This window comes from Schistocerca serialis, chromosome 3 (genome assembly GCF_023864345.2).
Source record: "Schistocerca serialis cubense isolate TAMUIC-IGC-003099 chromosome 3, iqSchSeri2.2, whole genome shotgun sequence".
Lineage (NCBI taxonomy): Eukaryota > Metazoa > Arthropoda > Insecta > Orthoptera > Acrididae > Schistocerca > Schistocerca serialis.
Window position 1 is genome coordinate 197782409 of NC_064640.1, and position 22610 is coordinate 197805018.

A 22610-nucleotide genomic window follows, 5' to 3' on the forward strand; every position below is an offset into this window, starting at 1 on the left:
AAACCAGAAGTTGTACAGAGTTTCAGGGAGAGCATAATGGATCAACTGACACGAATGGGGGAAAGAAATACAGTAGAAGAATAATGGGTAGCTTTGAGGGATGAAACACTGAAGGCAGCAGAGGATAAAGTAGGTAAAAAGACGAGGGCTGCTAGAAATCCTTGGGTAACAGAAGAAATATTGAACTTAATTGATGAAAGGAGAAAATATAAAAATGCAGTAAATGAAGCAGGCAAAAAGGAATACAAACGTCTCAAAAATGAGATCGACAAGAAGTGCAAAATGGCTAAGCAGGCATGGCTAGAGGACAAATGTAAGGATGTAGAGGCTTATCTAACTAGGGCTAAGATAGATACTGCCTACAGGAAAATTAAAGAGACCTTTGGAGAAAGGAGAACCACTTGTATGAATAACAAGAGCTCAGATGGAAATCCAGTTCTAAGCAAAGAAGGGAAAGCAGAAAGGTGGAAGGAGTATATAGAACAGTTGAATGGAATGGACAGTGTCTTGGAAGGAGGATATAAGATGAACATCAACAAAAGCAAAATGAGGATAATGGAATGTAGTAGAGTTAACCCGGGTGATGCTGAGGGAATTAGATTAGGGTGTTTTGCTATTTGAGGAGCAAAATAACTGATGATGGTCGAAGTAGAGAGGATATAAAATGTAGACTGGCAATGGCGAGGAAAGCATTTCTAAAGAAGAGAAATTTGTTAACATCGAGTATACATTTAAGTGTCAGGAAGTCATTTCTGAAAGTATTTGTGTGGAGTGTAGCCATGTATGGAAGTGAAACGTGGATGATAAATAGTTTAGACAAGAAGAGAATAGAAGCTTTCAAAATGTCGTGCTACAGAAGAATGCTGAAGATTAGATGGGTAGATCACATAACTAATGAGGAGGTATTGAATAGAATTGGGGAGAATTCTATTCTAGCAAAAGATTTGTTTGAACACCACAGTGATTTATTAGGCATGGTCCTATTAAAAATGGTATGCATTTGGCTTCATTGTATGGCTTTGACTTCCTCTGACCTTTGAACTGACTTTCCTAATCAGTTATGAGGGGACATACAGTTTAATGTGGTTATGAACCACAGTGCAACTCAGCATTTTTTACATTAATAATCATTGCCAGAGATGAGAGAAGATGGACATAATGGTTAAAAATCTTATTACCAATGCATGGTTGAACCAAAGTCCTGTGAATACACAGTCTGACACTTTACTGCTGAGCCACTGAGATACACTACATAATTCTTTTTTATGTAAAATTTTGATCATCAGAATCATTATTTATAATTAAGCTACTCAATATTTTCTTTATTAACTGAAACCTAAGTTTTATATTGTTAACATTTCACCATCACTGACACTTTTACGGCCAAACCATCGAAGTCAGTTTGATCTAAAACCAAATTTGTCAGTTGCTGCTACTTATCTCCCCTCACTCAAAACTTTACGGCAAGAAATGAAGCAAGGAAGGCCCTCAACAACTGCAGCTGCCATTGATTAATACTATTTAGTATAACATCAGCATTGCTCTGTACAGTGCAACATAGTGCAAAAAACATTTTTCAAAACTGTGCCAAGACAAAAACAATACTAAGAACATATAGAACGTAAATAGTGGTACAGTTTTCCAGCACTGTTGAAGAAAGATGTCAGACAGCGGTATTTCTACATTATTGCAGAAATACTAAACAATAAATGATAAATAGCCATCAGTTTATCAGACAATTATATAACTCCTTGACTAATATATGACAAAGAATCAAATCAAGTATAAAAACAATACCTGTGTACTTTGAATGATGATGCAATAGTAATTAATAGGTGATAATAGTTAATGATGATAGGTACTTAACAGATGTACTAATTTGGTACTCATTTCTTATTTGTCCTTTTTGACGTATCCCTATTCTTTATTATATTCAATATTATTTGTATTGGATACAAATCATAGACCTTGGATTTATATATGAAAACAGGGACCAGGTACAGATGCTACTAAGCATCACAGATACTTGTAGGAAGCTATCTAATGTACTGAATGCACATTTATGTCTTGACATTTAAAATTTGCCTGATCTGAACCTGATGGAACACATCTGGTATGTTATGGTGTAGCCACAGTTGCAGAGCAGAAGCAATGTGCCTGAGCTGTGCCAGTATGTCTGATAAATACTAATTTAGCTTAGTTTGTGTTTCTCATGTATTACCACGAGGAAGTGAATTCTATGCATTTTTTTTAACTGTGTAGACTAGTGATTACTAACATAGTCTAAGTTTTTTCTTTTGCATAAATTTTAGTATGTAGCTGTGTGAGATGACCACATCTTGAAGTGCCACATCACATGACTCTGTTTAAATCTCATGACCACTGGATACAGTATTTGTACACTCAGTATAGCTGCAGTTGTGGGGCAGAGACAATGTGCCTGAGCTGTACCAGTTTGTCTGATAAACAATAATTTAGTTTACTTTGTGTTTGTGATTTATTTCCACAAAGAAGTTGATTGTGTGCATTCTACTGTGTAGTATAGAGTTTACTAACTTACTCTAAACATTTTCTTTTGCATAAATAAAGAGCACATCTGTGTGAGGTGACTGCAGCCTAAAGAGCCACATTATCACTCCAGACTTAAATCTCATGTTAGTACACAGCCTATAGCTTAAACTTGTGCTTTCGAATCAGCATAGTTACTTCCTGCAGTAGCTTTTGTGTAAGCAGAGTTTCTATTAGAAAGTAACTGTTGATCCATCTACTTCCAGTAGGTAGTTTTATTTCTGTGTTAAGAACCAACAGATGTTGTGATCTTATGGTGTAGTTTATTTATTCACCTCGTTTAGATTTTGCATATGTTCCAACCTAAGTAGCGCCACTGTTGGGTAAATTTTCTCTCTTGTTGGTGGCTATTTGTACTTCCTGAGTTACTCCTCACTGCTTTTTTTGTATTTTTGAAACCTCATTCAGTTTTATTTTACCTTGTATGATATAGTTAAGGACTGTTCTTGTTGTGAGTGGATACAGGGAGAATTTGCTGCTGTCCATAACCAGCTAGAGGCTGGCTGCTGCTCAAAGCTGCAGGGCATCAGTGATGAGACATGCAACAGCCTTGGTGCTATTGGAATCCCTTGATGACCTGGTTGTCTCTGTCTCTTCTGATACACAAAATTTGAACACTTCATCTTCACTTGAGAGTGGTTGATGGACAGTGGTGGGTTCACATGTCACTAGGTGGAAAGAAAAAGAAGGAATGGACTGACAGCTGGCTCCTTACACCTTAGTAATAGGTACAAGATGCTACATGTTGATATTACTTCTGTGCCAGCATCAGATGCCTCTCCCATTGGGCCATCAGTGATTTTTGTGCCTAGTCTAGACAAGGGCAGAAGGTGGGTAAGCTAGTCATTGGGAGCTCCAACATTAGGTGGGTAATGGAGCTCCACAGAGAAATAGCGCACAGGGTGCAGTAGACTGCCAGTGTGCACTTGGTATGTTTAGCCATGGCATCTCACCTGTGACATGGCAGAAGCTCTGCCAGTGGCTATCAAGTGCACAAGCTTCAATTAATGGCACATGTCAGCACCAACAATGACTGCAGCTTGGGTTCTGAGGCTATTCTCAATTTAGTTTGGTAGATGGCTGATGTGGTCAAGGCAACTAGCAACACATGTGGGGTGCAGGCTAAGTTGACTATTTGTAGCATCATACCCAGGGTTTATCATGGTCATTTACTCTGGAGCAAAGAGGAAGATCTAAACCAGAGGCTCAGACAACTCTGCGATGGCATCAGATGTGAATTTTGTGACCTCTACTATTGGGTGCAGAATTACACAGTTCCCCTCAGTAAGTCAGACATGCACTACAGGCAAGAACTAGGTACTAGTATAACACACCAAAAATCTCCCCTTGGGATCAGAGATGAATTGCTTGCCAAAATTGAAGTTACATCAGCCACAGCGTTATCACAGAATTTTCATCCTCACAGATTGGATATATATATGATTAATATAGTATTAGTAAACTGCTGGAGCATCCAAGGAAAGATTCCAGAATTAGTATCACTTCTTGAAATTTATAATGCCCAGATAGTATTAGGAACAGAAAGTTAGTTGAAACTTGTAGTGAATAGTCACAAAATTGTGAATAGCAAGTTCAGACTGGTATCTCTGTCATGAATTAGTCACCATTGGTGGCAGCATATTTATCATAGGAAAGAATCCAATAATATCTAATGAGGTTATCATGGATTCCAAGTGTGAATTAATCTGAGTGAAGATAAGCATCAAAGGTGAGTCAAAAATGATAATTGGACTGCTAAGTCAGGAGCTGTAGTGGTAGAGTGCTTCACAAAGAAGTTGCAGAATATTGTTAGTAATTTTCCTAATCATGCCTTTGTCATAAGGGGTGACTTCAGCTTGCCAGGTATAGTTTGGGAGAGTCATACTATCAAAACTAGTGCCAGAAGCAGGGATTCATCTGAAATTATTCTTAATGTCTTGCCCAAAAATTACTGTGAGCATATAATTGAAGAAACAACTTATGAAAGTAAAATTTTAGACCTCCTAGCAAGTTATTGAATCAGTTAATTAAGAGGAAGGTATCAGTGATCATATGGCTGCGACAGCAAGTATGACTATGGCTTTTATAAGGATAGTTGGGAGAGGTAGGAAAATAATTTTGCTTAGCAAGAGTGGCAGGATACAAACAACAGAGTATCTGAGTAGCCAACATCAAATATTTGGTGCTGAGGGTGAAGATGTGGAGTCCAAATGGAAACAATTCACAAGCAATGTTCAATATGTCTTAGGTAAGTATGTTCCGAGCAAGATCTTAAAGGGTAAAAAAGAACTTCCATGGCTTAATAGCTGTGTTATAAAACTGCTATGTAAACTAAGAGAGCTTCATTACAGAATAAAGATAAGTCAAAACCTAGCTGACAAGCAAAAACTGAGAAAATGAGCATAAGAAGAGCAAAGAGAGAAGCATTCAATGAATTTTAAAATAAAACTTTGTCCATCAATCTGAATGAAAACTCTAAGAGGTTTTGGTCTTACATAAAATCAGAAAACAGTTTGAAATCCTCTGTTCTTTCACTCAGTGACCAACTGGCACCAAAACAGAAGATAACAGAGAGAAGACTGAAATACTGAATTCAGTCTCCTGAAATTGTTTCAGTGTGGGAGATCATAACATGGTCTCTCATTTCAATCATTGTATGAATATCACAATGGTGGATACTGTGATATCATGGAATAGAAAAGCATCTAAAATCATTTAGTAGTGAAAAGGCATCTGGACCCAATGAGGTACCCTTAAGATTCTACAAATATTATGCGAAAGAACTTACTCCCCTTCTAGCAGAAGTTTATTGTAGATCATTGGAGCAACAAATGGTATCTAGTGAGTGCAAAAAGATGCAGGTCATTCCCATTTTCAAGAAGGGTCATAGGACAGATGCTCATAATTACAGACCTATATTGTTGTCATTCAGTTGGTTAATTATGGAACATGTTTTATGCCAAGAATTATGACGTTTTTGGAGACCAAAAATCTCTTCTATAAAAATAAACATGGATTCTGCATACAGAGATTTTGCAAAACTCAGCTAACTCTGTATCTCCATGAGATCCATAGACTTGCAGACAATAATGCTCAGGTTGACGCTACGTTCCCCGACTTTGGGAAGGCATTTGACAACGTCCTGCACTGCCATTTAGTGGAAAAAAAATGAGCTTACCAAGTATCAGACAAGGACTGTGTCTGGATTCAAGACTTCCTTGCAAATGTAACTCAACACATTGCTCTTAATGGAACAAAATCAACCAAAGTAAAGGTAACTTCAGTTACACCCCAAGAAGTGTGATAGGACTGTTGTGTGTTTACCGTGTGTGTAAATGGTGTAGCAGAAAGCATCAGAAGCTGTTCAATACTGTTCACAGATAATGTCGTTGTCTGAAGAAAGTAGCAATGCCAGAAGACAGTTACCTCGCAGAATGACATGCAGAGGATTGTTGAATGGTGCAAGCTCTGGCAGTTGACCATAAATAAAAATAAATGTAACATATTACACATAAAAAGGAAAAGAAATCCACTACTGTACAACTATACTATTGATGACAAATTTCTGGAAACAATATCTACCATAAAATGTTTAGGAGTAACTACCCAGAGTGACCTTAAGTGCAATGACCATATAAAACAAATAGTAGGAAAAACACATGCCAGACTGAGATTCATAGGAATAATCTTAAGGGAGTATATCTCATCCAGGGAGGAAGTGGCTTAAAAGGCACTTGTTTGACAGATTTTTGAATATTGTTTATCAATCTGGGATGCTTACAAGATATGACTGATAGAAGAGATAGATAAAATCCAATGAAGAGCACCATGTTTCATCACAGGATTATTTGTATGTGTGAGAGTGTTACAGAAGTGCTCAACATACTCCAGTGGCAGACATTACAAGAGAGGTTTTGTAAATCACACAGAGGTTTATTATTAAAATTTCAAGAGAGCACCTTCCAGGAAGTGTCAGATGACATAGTATTTCCTCCCACAAACATCTCACAAAATAAACATGATTGTACAAAAATTGAGACATTAGAGCTCTAACAGAGGCTTTACTGACAGTCATTCTTCCTACATGCTGTTTGTGAGTGGAACAGGGAAGGGGGAGTAGCTACTGGTACCAGAAGTACCCTCCAACACACACTGTTAGGTGGCTTGTGGAGTATGGTGTAGATGTAGATGTTTTTTGGTGTCAGCTCTGTGTCCACAAACATGTGGCCCAAATATAGTAGATAAATTGTGTACCATGCATGGACATTTGGTTCTACATACCTCTAGAAACTTATCAAGGACTTTTTGAATCCATGTCATGCAGAATTACTGCTGTATTACATCCCAAAGATGGACCAACATGCTATTAGCTAGGAAACAATAATCTTTTGCCTCACAGCATATTTTAGTAGCCTTGATTGCAGTACAACCCAGTAGTAACTAAGTAACTGGTTTCAGTTGACCTTCACATCTAGGAAACAAAAATAAAAATAGTGTTTCAGTTTGATAACAATAAGTACAAACTTGAAAAAGTTTTTAAAATATTAAATTTTAAGAAATATTGAAACATTAAATACAATAAAACAATGTACCATATCGTCACAGTAATTGGTGTCTGAGACATCAAACAGTGTTAACCATCAGAAAATTGTTACTATGAGTAGCTTGTTAAAACATTCAGAATGCAACCACACCATTTCTGATGGTGTACAGAACCAGAAGAAGAATGATTGCAGCATGTACATCCCACCACCATCATGTTTTGCCAGTTATGGTCAATAGGCTGTACATAAAGACATACATCAACAAATTTATAAACCCAACAGGAAGAAGTATCATTGTAACACTTATGAAGTTATAGAGTCAACAAAATTTACAGAAAAATCATAATCCCAATATAAATATAAAAATTACACAAACTTCGATTTTCAGATGATAGTTACATAAAAGGTATAAAAGGCACTTGCATTACACACGGTAATATCAAGAAATAAAGTTGCTACACTTTAAATGAATGAAAACAAATAAATGCTTTCTTTCCTGATGGGCTGCACCTATTATGGCTTCATGGATCAACTTACCTCCACACCAGGGCACACTGTTGCCACTATTGACTTTTTATTTACCCTATTTTATGTATTTGACAAGCCAACATGACACGTTTGTTTTATAAATGGAGTGTGCTCTTGTTATGGTTGTGCAATTTGTGCACAGTAATATTATTTGCAGAAGGTCTGAAGATGACAGCTATACTTTGTCAAAACTAGTCATTGATAAAATAAAAATATTTCAGCATGTGAACTTAGCTGCAAAAATTCTTATTAATGATCAAAGATCAGATTGCACCTAGCAACATGTGCAACATATACTAAAACTGATATCAGTTACCAGAAGTCAACCACTGTACTCTGGCACCAGCTTCTTGCATGCAAAGTCAATGTTACAGTTTGAGTGCAGCAGCTCATGATGAATGTGGCAACTCTTTGTTGACAGTCTTACATGTAGAACACACCCACAACTTGGATTTTTCTATCTACTGGCATGTTAATAAGATTAAAAACACAAAGATTCTACTACAAAGTATATCATCAAATATGCCTGAGTTGTAGCAATTTACATCAGCCATAGGGAATATGATAGAAGCTTTCTAGCCACACACAATGCATCATGACCCCAGAAATTACTTTCTCACACTGAGAGTAACATATGTTTTCATGTGAATCAGCCAGCTCTTCAAACTACATGCATGCTCTGAACAGTGAGCAAATATTACATACATTGCTGTGAAACATTGGAGACTCTAGGTTGGAATATCAACAAGGATAGATTGCTACTCACTGCAAAGATGACCCATTGAGTTGCAGACAGGAACAACAAAAAGACTGGTACACATAATAGCTTTCCAAATCAAACTGTGGTTCACTGAACAACTTTAAAAAATTAATAAGTGGCCAAAACACATTCGTTACAGAGTGCTATCTTGGTACACATTGCTTTAAATGTGTTTGATTTTAATGGCTTTGTAAACATGTCACCAAGTTGATTTTCAGAACACACATATTCTACATTGATATCTCCATATTGATACAGTTCATGCACAAAGTAATACCATACTTGTATGTGCTTAGAACGTTTGTGGAACTCTGTGTTTTTCACTAATTTAATGGTACTTCCATTGTCAATGTTTCTTTTCCCACTGATCTCCAACAGTAGTCTGCTGAGCCATACTAACTCCTTGGCTCCTTCACTTGCAGCAATGAATTTCACTTCAGTGGTGGATAGTGCAACTGATTTCTGCAGTTGAGATGTCCACGATACAGCCGTATCACCAATCATTGAAACAAAACCATTTGTTGATCGTCTTGTTTTAGTGTTGCCAGCAAAGTCAGCATCAGCACAGGCACAAAGTTTACCGCAATATGAAGTACAGAAGAGACCTAAGTCTGAAGAACCACAAAGACATCCGAAAATACATTTTACAGCGTTCCAATCAGAAGAATTGGGTTTAGCCATAGATCAAGAAACTTTTGAAACAGCATAAGCACGATCTGGATGAATCAAGCATGCCATGTACATTAATGATCCCACAGCTGAACAATAAGGAACGTTGTTGTCAAGAACATTGCCATATTCAGTGTCTAATTGTTCATTATCACATGGAGTTTTTAATGGTTTTGAATCAGCCATGTTAAAATGATGTAGAATTTCTGTGCATTGCTCACTGTGAAATAAACAAGCCAGAGTCTCATTGCTCTATTTGCATACCTAAAAATGAGTCTAAGGATCCCACTGTTATTTTGGATTCAGACTTTAACATGTCTAAAAATGAATTCACTGCACTTTCAGTTGTTCCTATGATAAGTCCATCATCGGCATAAATAGCAATCAGCAATTTTTTCTGTTTTGCTTTGTCAAATGTAAATGCAAATATCTCCTGTTGAACTAATAAAGCCATTTTTTGTGATCAATGAATGAAACTTATTATTCCAGCAACGATGTGATTAAGTCCACACAATGATTTCTTGAGTCGACAAACACAACCTGACCCATCATCAAAACCTTCTGGTTGAGCCAAGTATATTTCTGTATCCTAGTCACCATATACAAATGCAGTTCTAACGTCAAACTGAGCAAGTTTCAAATTTTCTTCAGCTGCAATCGCTATTACAGCACAAATAGCATCATAATGAGCAACTAGACTAAACGTTTCATCATGATCCAGTCTGGCAATTGAAACGTACTGTGCACAACCAAGCAAGCATGGTATCGATCAATTGATCCATCAGGTGTATATTTAATAAGAATCACCCATCGATCATTGACAACACGTTTTCCTTTACGCAGTTCTACCAAGTCCCAAGTATAATTTTCTTCAAATGATTTCATTTCTTCTTTCATTGCATTAAACCATTCACGGGAATTACTACCTTCCATAGTTTCATTGAAGTTTGTTGGTACAAGCTCTTCATAGATTGCTTTTGTGAGGCAAACTAATGCATTTGCTTCTTGAGAGTGATGAGGGTGGTATCCTAAGTCGTAGTCACCAAATTTTCCTGGGGGGACGTATTTCACGAACTGGATGTTGATTTGGTAACTCATTCAAATATTCTTGGTCACTAGTTTCAATCTGATCAACAGTAGATTCACTTTTCTCTTCTGTTTCTTCAGGTACGGAATTAAATTCCAATTCAATCAAATTTCCAGTCATACATAGCTTTTCTGGTTGAAAATCAACATTGCTTGATTTCATCAAACGATCTTTTGATGGAATCCACACTTAGTAACCATCTTTGTCATTCACGCAGCCAATGAAATGATCAGGTATAGCCTTTTCATCAAACATAGAATGAAATTTCTTTGGCAAATGAACATAGCATTTTGATCCAAAACTTTGTATATACACTCCTGGAAATTGAAATAAAAACACCGTGAATTCATTGTCCCAGGAAGGGGAAACTTTATTGACACATTCCTGGGGCCAGATACATCACATGATCACACTGACAGAACCACAGGCACATAGACACAGGCAACAGAGCATGCACAATGTCGGCACTAGTACAGTGTATATCCACCTTTCGCAGCAATGCAGGCTGCTATTCTCCCATGGAGACGATCGTAGAGATGCTGAATGTAGTCCTGTGGAACGGCTTGCCATGCCATTTCCACCTGGCGCCTCAGTTGGACCAGCGTTCGTGCTGGACTTGCAGACCGCGTGAGACGACGCTTCATCCAGTCCCAAACATGCTCAATGGGGGACAGATCCGGAGATCTTGCTGGCCAGGGTAGTTGACTTACACCTTCTAGAGCACGTTGGGTGGCACGGGATACATCCGGACGTGCATTGTCCTGTTGGAACAGCAAGTTCCCTTGCCGGTCTAGGAATGGTAGAACGATGGGTTCGATGATGGTTTGGATGTACCGTGCACTATTCAGTGTCCCCTCGACGATCACCAGCGGTGTACGGCCAGTGTAGGAGATCGCTCCCCACACCATGATGCCGGGTGTTGGCCCTGCGTGCCTCGGTCGTATGCAGTCCTGATTGTGGCGCTCACCTGCACGGCACCAAACACACATACGACCATCATTGGCACCAAGGCAGAAGCGACTCTCATCGCTGAAGACGACACGTCTCCATTCGTCCCTCCATTCACGCCTGTCGCGACACCACTGGAGGCGGGCTGCACGATGTTGGGGCGTGAGCGGAAGACAGCCTAATGGTGTGCGGGACCGTAGCCCAGCTTCATGGAGACGGTTGTGAATGGTCCTCGCCGATACCCCAGGAGCAACAGTGTCCCTAATTTGCTGGGAAGTGGCGGTGCGGTCCCCTACGGCACTGCGTAGGATCCTACGGTCTTGGCGTGAATCCGTGCGTCGCTGCGGTCCGGTCCCAGGTCGACGGGCACGTGCACCTTCCGCCGACCACTGGCGACAACATCGATGTACTGTGGAGACCTCACGCCCCATGTGTTGAGCAATTCGGCGGTACGTCCACCCGGCCTCCCGCATGCCCACTATACGCCCTCGCTCAAAGTCCGTCAACTGCACATACGGTTCACGTCCACGCTGTCGCAGCATGCTACCAGTGTTAAAGACTGCGATGGAGCTCCGTATGCCACGGCAAACTGGCTGACACTGACGGTGGCGGTGCACAAATGCTGCGCAGCTAGCGCCATTCGACGGCCAACACCGCGGTTCCTGATGTGTCCGCTGTGCCGTGCGTGTGATCATTGCTTGTACAGCCCTCTCGCAGTGTCCAGAGCAAGTATGGTGGGTCTGACACACCGGTGTCAATGTGTTCTTTTTTCCATTTCCAGGAGTGTAGTTCAAACTGTTAAAAAACTTTGCCTGTCCACAATTAGAAAGGTGTTTTACCATCAGTACTTGACTTTCCAGTACGACTGAGTAGCAAAGCGGCTGTCACTTACATAAGCCCAAAATGGTTTAGGTAACTTGCTAGAAGTTAACATTGAGAGGGTTAATTCAACTATATGTTGATTTGCTTGTTCAGCAACACCATTTTGCTCAGGAGTGTCTGGACACGTAAGACGAAACTCAGCACCATGGTCTTGTAGGACAGCAGCTACCACGTTACAATTAAACTCTCCTCCACCGTAAGTCTGAAATACTTTTACCTTATGACCAATAGCATCATACTCCTTCAAAAATATTTTCAAATTGTTAGTCACTTCAGATTTACTTCCCATGAAATATATCTAAACAAAACAAGAAAAATCATCTTTGAAAATCACGTAGTAATGAAAACCATTTATAGAGTCAATAGACATGGGTCCATTAATGTCTGCGTTGATCAACTCACTGACAGTTTGTGGACAATCTCTGCGATGGCTAAATGATTTTCAGTGGGATTTCCCAAGAACACATCCATCACAAAATGATGTCCTATCATGGCACTCACTGATATACTGAAATGAGAGAGCACATCTTGTACCTGATGTTTATCTTGATGACCGAGTCTCTCATGGTGATGAATTCTTCTCGGACCAGCATCAAGACCTGGTGGCTATCCAATCTGTCTGCAGACGCCACTGCCTTCAGATCAGAGTGTTCCTGACGTATTTTGTCAATTGTGGGATTCCATGCTGCACTGAACTGCAAGCTGCTATCCCTGTTTACTAAATTGTTGTGCAGACGTATCCCCAGTGCCTCTTTGAAGATTGAGTCCCAGAAACCGTTGGCACTGCACAGCTTCTTTGTTTTTTCGAACTCGAAGGTGTGTCCCTCAATAATGCTATCTTCTGCTACTGCAAACTTGTTTGTCTGTCCTAGTCGTATGTTCCTGAAGTGTTCAGTACAGTGCTGGGAGATATATCATTGTGTCTGCCCAGGATATTCTGTCCCACATTCGCACTCAGTACTGTAAATGCCCTGTGTCTGCAATCCCAGTTGGTCTTTGGTTGAGCCAAGTATATCTTTGACTTTTTTCGGTGCATGAAAGATAGTCATTATTTCATGTTAATTTATTATTCTTGCACTCTTGGCTGTTGGCGGTCCAGAAAACGGCAGAAACGCCACACGTTTTGCTTTGTCTTCTTCTGATTTCTCCTCCCACCTCTTGTCTGCATGCAAGGCATGTCTTATTTGTGTCTCGGTGTAGCCATTCTTACAGAAGGATTCCCGCAGATGTGCTAACTCATGCGGCAAACTCTTGCTGTTACAGATCAACCTGCCTATTTGCACTAAGGTGTTCAGTACTGAGTTACATTGTGCTGGATGGTGGCAGCTCCAAGCATTGAGATATAAGTCCGTGTGTGTCTTCTTCCTGTAGACCGAGTGTCCCAAAGTATCGTCCAGATTTTTCTTGGTTGAAAGATCCAAGAAAGGATAGCAGCCATTCTCTTATACCTAAAGTATGCCATTGAGATGGCATAGGAACTCCTGTAGTTTTTCCTTACGATGGGGCCACACTACAACAGTGTCGTCTAGGTATTGGTAGAACACCTTTGGTTTATGGTTGGTGGTGTTCAGTCCCACGTCTTCAAAGTGCTCCTTGTACAAGTTGGCAATACCTGTGGCCAGGGGGGAACGCATGGCAACACCATTTGTTTGTTCATAGAAAGCCACGCAGGATTAGCCGAGCGGTCTAAGTTGCTGCAGTCATGGACTGTGTGACTGGTCCCGGCAGAGGTTCGAGCCCTCCCTCGGGCATGGGTGTATGTGTTTGTCCTTAGGATAATTTAGGTTAAGTAGTGTGTAAGCTTAGGGACTAGAGGTGGGCAAACTCATTCATCCTTGGTAACTAGTTCACTGCTGATCATACTTTTTTGGGAACCATTCATTTTTACTCGTTCACTGTTCTTTTATGCTCGGTATATGGTTCTTATGAAAAACTGAAAACTAGTAGTGTGGGTGACTGAAGGATGGAGGGCACCAGGAGGGGGCACTTGCCCCCCCCCCCCTGGAATACAGAGTTTTTATGCATTACAGAATTCTCACACACTTTTAGAAGAAATTTCAGTGATTCCGTAGAACCTCTCATTTAGCCAACTGCAGCCTTGTGTGGCTGATTGCAGGGAAATAATATAGGGTGGCGCACGGAAAACCGGCATCGAGTACAGACTACTCGCCAATTATGGATAATGTGTTGCCCGTTACAAACAGATACAACAAACAGACAAACATGTAATAATTAGACAGTGAAGAAATAACAAGCTAATGCAAGCAACAATTGCGGAACAATCGATGCTGATGTGTAGAGAGCTGGGGAAGAGAACATGAAAATCCCATGTGATACACATGAGCTATAGCTCATGTAGTCTTGTAAACCTGTTGGTGGCTGTTTCCCAACTTTATAGACCACAAGCGTCTTGTATAAAATTCTTCATTTCAACTTCCACTACATAGCTATGCTACGTTGTAAGCAATAATCGTTTACACCCTATATGTACTTCACATTGTCTCTGAGTTCGTAGGTGAAGTAGACTTTATGGAATGTAAAATAAAATGTGGTTTTCTCATACTTGCATCACACACTTAGTAAAAATTAGGTTTTTATGTTGCATTATTAAAGTTAATGCAGCAATAATAATAATAATAATAAAGTTCGCAGTAATAAAGTTTTTGGTTTGAAAGCTTCTTCTGAACAAATGTTTTTGAGATAATAAGTAAATACAATTTCATGACAATCTGTGTCTTTTCAAATAAAGAGGCACCACTTTTCCTACTGAGCCAAAATGACCCACAACCCTTTTTTCTTTTCTTTTTTTTTTTTGCAAAGAAACTAAACTACCAGGTAATGCAAATAGGAAACAACCAAACTTAAAAATAATTAGAGCCTTCCTAAATGTAATGTTTTGTATATGAAAGATACACGAAAATCGTTTTATATGAATTTTATTACACTAAAAATTAAGAAAATTATTGAAAGTTAGCTGCTAAATCAAGTTGATGAAACCAAAAAATATACGAATAACGAAAAAAACTTGCCTTGTTATTAGTATGTCTTCTGCTGTTCATCGATATAATGAAGTGAGCTGATATGCCCTTTTGTTACCTGAAAAGACATACCTATTACATACAACATAATTTATATGTAATTTATGTAACTATAAAATACTTTTTGATTTCTAGTCGTGGGCGCTAAATAGCCAGAACCAAGTGCATGAACAGTTTGGTACACATCCGAAATAGGCAAGCGCAGTGAACGAAATGAACAACTGGATACTGAACTAACTAGGAGGAGTCGGCAGTGGAACTGAGACAAGTGGTCATGTGAAGAATGACGAGTGCAGCCAAGGGAGACCGAGACTGAGACGAGCATGCGATCAAGGCTGGAACGAGAACTGCCGAAGTGACCGCTGCGACCGCAGTGAACTAGTGAACTATGTACCGATCATTCTTCATTCCCGGGAACTATAAGTAGACCGCTGCAACCAAAGTGAACTATGAATCGATCGTTCCTTGGAATATGTTCCTTGGTCCTTTCGTTCATCTTGGTGAACCGTTCCATTGCACCTGTTTGTTCGCAAACTACCCATCTCTATTAGGTACTGATGACCTTAGCAGTTAAGTCCCATAAGATTTCACACACGTTTGAACATTTTGTTCATAGAATTTCCCACCACATTTGAAGTACGTTGTGGTTAACACAAAACAAAAGAGTCTGAGTGTATCCTCATTGAAGTGATCTTCAAGTTGGGCTAAGGAATCATCCAGTGGCACCCAGGTGAAAAGAGAAGTGACATCAAAGCTGACTGGTAGATCCTTCTCATCCAGGCATAAGCCTTGGAGTACCTTAACAAATTTGGTTGAGTTCTTGACATGGTAAGGGCAGTGACCCATGAGTGGTTTTAACAGCTGTGCTAGGTGCTTCACTACACTATACATCAGAGAATTTATGGTGTTCGATATAGGATGTAGTGGGACATTCTCCTTATGGATCTTCAGGAGGCCATACGGTCACAGTGGAGCCGGTGCCTTCGGGTAAAGCTTCCTGATGGTGTTTCTGTTAAGTCCTGAGCTATTGAGAAGATCGATGGTCTTACGTGTAACAGAAGCAGTTGTGTCTTTCCCCACTTCTTTGTATGCTGGATCTTGTAGTAAGGTGTTGATCTTCTGCCATTAATCTTCTGACTTCAGTAGGACTGTTGCATTCCCTTTGTATGATGCTAAGACCACTATACCCCTGTCATCGCGAAGGTTCAACAGTGCCTTGCGCTCTTCTGCCGTAATGTTGTTCTTTGGCATTCTTGCTTGCTGGTCTCCCTCCTCACTTCCTCAGCTGCTCTCAGTGGGAGTCCAATTATGGCTTGCTCGACGCTGCAGATGATGTCATGTTTTGGGAACGTTCTTGGAGTCGGAGCATAGTTCAGGCCTTTTGACAGCATGGAGATTGTTGGCTCACCCAATGTCAGGTTGATGACGGTCTTAAGAGTGATTTCAGGTGTGCCGCAGGGGAGTAGGACCGTTGCTATTCACAATATACGTAAATGACCTTGTGGATATAATCGGAAGTTCACTGAGGCTTTTTACAGATGATGCTGTAGTATAATGAGAGGTTGCAACAATGGAAAATTGTACTGAAATTCAGGAGGATCTGCAATAAATTGGTGCATGGTGCAGGAAATGGCAATTTTTAAGTTGTTTCACTAAAGCAGAGCATTCTACAGTACCTCATTTTGATCACTGCAAGGACACAATTTCGACAAATGTAGAGATAAATGACTATGGAATCAAAAAACAACTTATGTTGCTGAATACATGGAGGACCACTGAATCTGATTCATTTTCCAATTTATATATACCTCAAATGTGGGCTCTATGTGAATATTTCCAGTGGAGAGTACTGGGCGGATGATAAAATTTTGCATATGAAAAATTTTACGTATGAAAAATAGTAGCCCTATATTATAATATCATTACACATATCCTGGATGAAGTTCTGGAGAATTGATTATCTTATACCACATCTAGGTGTGATTTCAGTGAATGAAATATGAAAATTATAAGACAACACCGTTAATGAGCTGACTGAAATGTAATATTCATCTAAACACAAATAAATGCATTAGACGTTTTGAATTTACCTATGTTATTGATATTCTTTCCTATTGTGTGTATTTTTCTGTCATAATCCTTTTAGACTATTTTCATAACACTTGCTTATTTTTAATTCCCTTAACATGTTCAGTAATGTATTGGAGTCCCTCCTTCTAGCTTTACTTGAAGCTCTTACTCATAGTTTGAGGGATCATTGTTTTAGTAATAGTTGCATCATCATACACTACCAGATCATAAGTATCCAGACACCTGTGAGTGGATATTAGTTTTGGGTCTGTTCACCCTTTGCCTTTTTGATAGCTTGAACTCTGACGGAAACACTTTCAGTGAGATGTCTAAATGTCTCTGGAGGAATGTCATCCCATTCTTCCTCAAGAGGCTAAGAGAAAATAATGTTGGATGCTGGGATCCGACGTGAAGTAATGTTCTAACTCAGCTCAAAGATGTTCCACTGAGCACATGTTAGCTCTTTGGGAATGGTCATGAATGAAACAGAGCATTCAGCACTGAAAGCACATTTATTATGAATGTCAATGTGGAGCCAGAAGAGAACTGATCTACTGACTGGGGATGCTACAATTTATACAAGCATCCAATATTCCACAATGCTGCTCTTTATACTAACATCAGATATTCCAGATTATATGAACATTACAAACATACAATATTTTGAGAGCCTCCCAGAAATGATAAATGCTAAATAACCAGTAATTTCTAGTGTTCGGTCTCAAATTGGCAGCCTACAGCATACCAGCCAGTCATGCTAACCACTACATCACAATGCATAAACCACAGCTCGTAGGAGTACATTTTAGAGTGAAATGGGTATGAATTGTTGCTAGGATATATTAAATTATATGTTAAATTATCTCAACATTGTCTACTATAAAGTACAGCTGTCATCTACCAAAAGATTTGTATGAACACCACAGTGATTTATTAGGCATGGTCCTATTAAAAATGGTATGCATTTGGCTTCATTGTATGGCTTTGACTTCCTCTGACCTTTGAACTGACTTTCCTAATCAGTTATGAGGGGACATACAGTTTAATGTGGTTACGAACCACAGTGCAACTCAGCATTTTTTACATTAATAATCATTGCCAGAGATGAGAGAAGATGGACATAATGGTTAAAAATCTTATTACCAATGCATGGTTGAACCAAAGTCCTGTGAATACACAGTCTGACACTTTACTGCTGAGCCACTGAGATACACTACATAATTCTTTTTTATGTAAAATTTTGATCATCAGAATCATTATTTATAATTAAGCTACTCAATATTTTCTTTATTAACTGAAACCTAAGTTTTATATTGTTAACATTTCACCATCACTGACACTTTTACAGCCAAACCATCGAAGTCAGTTTGATCTAAAACCAAATTTGTCAGTTGCTGCTACTTATCTCCCCTCACTCAAAACTTTACGGCAAGAAATGAAGCAAGGAAGGCCCTCAACAACTGCAGCTGCCATTGATTAATACTATTTAGTATAACATCAGCATTGCTCTGTACAGTGCAACATAGTGCAAAAAACATTTTTCAAAACTGTGCCAAGACAAAAACAATACTAAGAACATATAGAACGTAAATAGTGGTACAGTTTTCCAGCACTGTTGAAGAAAGATGTCAGACAGTGGTATTTCTACATTATTGCAGAAATACTAAACAATAAATGATAAATAGCCATCAGTTTATCAGACAATTATATAACTCCTTGACTAATATATGACAAAGAATCAAATCAAGTATAAAAACAATACCTGTGTACTTTGAATGATGATGCAATAGTAATTAATAGGTGATAATAGTTAATGATGATAGGTACTTAACAGATGTACTAATTTGGTACTCATTTCTTATTTGTCCTTTTTGACGTATCCCTATTCTTTATTATATTCAATATTATTTGTATTGGATACAAATCATAGACCTTGGATTTATATATGAAAACAGGGACCAGGTACAGATGCTACTAAGCATCACAGATACTTGTAGGAAGCTATCTAATGTACTGAATGCACATTTATGTCTTGACATTTAAAATTTGCCTGATCTGAACCTGATGGAACACATCTGGTATGTTATGGTGTAGCCACAGTTGCAGAGCAGAAGCAATGTGCCTGAGCTGTGCCAGTATGTCTGATAAATACTAATTTAGCTTAGTTTGTGTTTCTCATGTATTACCACGAGGAAGTGAATTCTATGCATTTTTTTTAACTGTGTAGACTAGTGATTACTAACATAGTCTAAGTTTTTTCTTTTGCATAAATTTTAGTATGTAGCTGTGTGAGATGACCACATCTTGAAGTGCCACATCACATGACTCTGTTTAAATCTCATGACCACTGGATACAGTATTTGTACACTCAGTATAGCTGCAGTTGTGGGGCAGAGACAATGTGCCTGAGCTGTACCAGTTTGTCTGATAAACAATAATTTAGTTTACTTTGTGTTTGTGATTTATTTCCACAAAGAAGTTGATTGTGTGCATTCTACTGTGTAGTATAGAGTTTACTAACTTACTCTAAACATTTTCTTTTGCATAAATAAAGAGCACATCTGTGTGAGGTGACTGCAGCCTAAAGAGCCACATTATCACTCCAGACTTAAATCTCATGTTAGTACACAGCCTATAGCTTAAACCTGTGCTTTCGAATCAGCATAGTTACTTCCTGCAGTAGCTTTTGTGTAAGCAGAGTTTCTATTAGAAAGTAACTGTTGATCCATCTACTTCCAGTAGGTAGTTTTATTTCTGTGTTAAGAACCAACAGATGTTGTGATCTTATGGTGTAGTTTATTTATTCACCTCGTTTAGATTTTGCATATGTTCCAACCTAAGTAGCGCCACTGTTGGGTAAATTTTCTCTCTTGTTGGTGGCTATTTGTACTTCCTGAGTTACTCCTCACTGCTTTTTTTGTATTTTTGAAACCCTATTCAGTTTTATTTTACCTTGTATGATATAGTTAAGGACTGTTCTTGTTGTGAGTGGATACAGGGAGAATTTGCTGCTGTCCATAACCAGCTAGAGGCTGGCTGCTGCTCAAAGCTGCAGGGCATCAGTGATGAGACATGCAACAGCCTTGGTGCTATTGGAATCCCTTGATGACCTGGTTGTCTCTGTCTCTTCTGATACACAAAATTTGAACACTTCATCTTCACTTGAGAGTGGTTGATGGACAGTGGTGGGTTCACATGTCACTAGGTGGAAAGAAAAAGAAGGAATGGACTGACAGCTGGCTCCTTACACCTTAGTAATAGGTACAAGATGCTACATGTTGATATTACTTCTGTGCCAGCATCAGATGCCTCTCCCATTGGGCCATCAGTGATTTTTGTGCCTAGTCTAGACAAGGGCAGAAGGTGGGTAAGCTAGTCATTGGGAGCTCCAACATTAGGTGGGTAATGGAGCTCCACAGAGAAATAGCGCACAGGGTGCAGTAGACTGCCAGTGTGCACTTGGTATGTTTAGCCATGGCATCTCACCTGTGACATGGCAGAAGCTCTGCCAGTGGCTATCAAGTGCACAAGCTTCAATTAATGGCACATGTCAGCACCAACAATGACTGCAGCTTGGGTTCTGAGGCTATTCTCAATTTAGTTTGGTAGATGGCTGATGTGGTCAAGGCAACTAGCAACACATGTGGGGTGCAGGCTAAGTTGACTATTTGTAGCATCATACCCAGGGTTTATCATGGTCATTTACTCTGGAGCAAAGAGGAAGATCTAAACCAGAGGCTCAGACAACTCTGCGATGGCATCAGATGTGAATTTTGTGACCTCTACTATTGGGTGCAGAATTACACAGTTCCCCTCAGTAAGTCAGACATGCACTACAGGCAAGAACTAGGTACTAGTATAACACACCAAAAATCTCCCCTTGGGATCAGAGATGAATTGCTTGCCAAAATTGAAGTTACATCAGCCACAGCGTTATCACAGAATTTTCATCCTCACAGATTGGATATATATATGATTAATATAGTATTAGTAAACTGCTGGAGCATCCAAGGAAAGATTCCAGAATTAGTATCACTTCTTGAAATTTATAATGCCCAGATAGTATTAGGAACAGAAAGTTAGTTGAAACTTGTAGTGAATAGTCACAAAATTGTGAATAGCAAGTTCAGACTGGTATCTCTGTCATGAATTAGTCACCAATGGTGGCAGCATATTTATCATAGGAAAGAATCCAATAATATCTAATGAGGTTATCATGGATTCCAAGTGTGAATTAATCTGAGTGAAGATAAGCATCAAAGGTGAGTCAAAAATGATAATTGGACTGCTAAGTCAGGAGCTGTAGTGGTAGAGTGCTTCACAAAGAAGTTGCAGAATATTGTTAGTAATTTTCCTAATCATGCCTTTGTCATAAGGGGTGACTTCAGCTTGCCAGGTATAGTTTGGGAGAGTCATACTATCAAAACTAGTGCCAGAAGCAGGGATTCATCTGAAATTATTCTTAATGTCTTGCCCAAAAATTACTGTGAGCATATAATTGAAGAAACAACTTATGAAAGTAAAATTTTAGACCTCCTAGCAAGTTATTGAATCAGTTAATTAAGAGGAAGGTATCAGTGATCATATGGCTGCGACAGCAAGTATGACTATGGCTTTTATAAGGATAGTTGGGAGAGGTAGGAAAATAATTTTGCTTAGCAAGAGTGGCAGGATACAAACAACAGAGTATCTGAGTAGCCAACATCAAATATTTGGTGCTGAGGGTGAAGATGTGGAGTCCAAATGGAAACAATTCACAAGCAATGTTCAATATGTCTTAGGTAAGTATGTTCCGAGCAAGATCTTAAAGGGTAAAAAAGAACTTCCATGGCTTAATAGCTGTGTTATAAAACTGCTATGTAAACTAAGAGAGCTTCATTACAGAATAAAGATAAGTCAAAACCTAGCTGACAAGCAAAAACTGAGAAAATGAGCATAAGAAGAGCAAAGAGAGAAGCATTCAATGAATTTTAAAATAAAACTTTGTCCATCAATCTGAATGAAAACTCTAAGAGGTTTTGGTCTTACATAAAATCAGAAAACAGTTTGAAATCCTCTGTTCTTTCACTCAGTGACCAACTGGCACCAAAACAGAAGATAACAGAGAGAAGACTGAAATACTGAATTCAGTCTCCTGAAATTGTTTCAGTGTGGGAGATCATAACATGGTCTCTCATTTCAATCATTGTATGAATATCACAATGGTGGATACTGTGATATCATGGAATAGAAAAGCATCTAAAATCATTTAGTAGTGAAAAGGCATCTGGACCCAATGAGGTACCCTTAAGATTCTACAAATATTATGCGAAAGAACTTACTCCCCTTCTAGCAGAAGTTTATTGTAGATCATTGGAGCAACAAATGGTATCTAGTGAGTGCAAAAAGATGCAGGTCATTCCCATTTTCAAGAAGGGTCATAGGACAGATGCTCATAATTACAGACCTATATTGTTGTCATTCAGTTGGTTAATTATGGAACATGTTTTATGCCAAGAATTATGACGTTTTTGGAG

General features: G+C 39.0%; 1 protein-coding gene across 8 annotated transcripts in view; it reads left to right on the forward strand.

Annotated features, from left to right (window-relative positions):
- Nucleotides 1–22610, forward strand: part of LOC126469904 (bestrophin-2-like) — a 668302-nt gene that overhangs the window by 569231 nt on the left and 76461 nt on the right. Inside the window, exon 11 of one of the 8 annotated variants that reach the window (XM_050097260.1) lies at nt 8823–8901. The exons of the other annotated variants lie outside the window; for them this stretch is intronic. Within the exon in view, the coding sequence (XP_049953217.1) occupies nt 8823–8872 (50 nt within the window). The 3' untranslated portion in view covers nt 8873–8901. Of the gene's footprint in view, nt 1–8822; nt 8902–22610 lie in introns of those variants that run through there. 8 annotated transcript variants of the gene reach the window in all.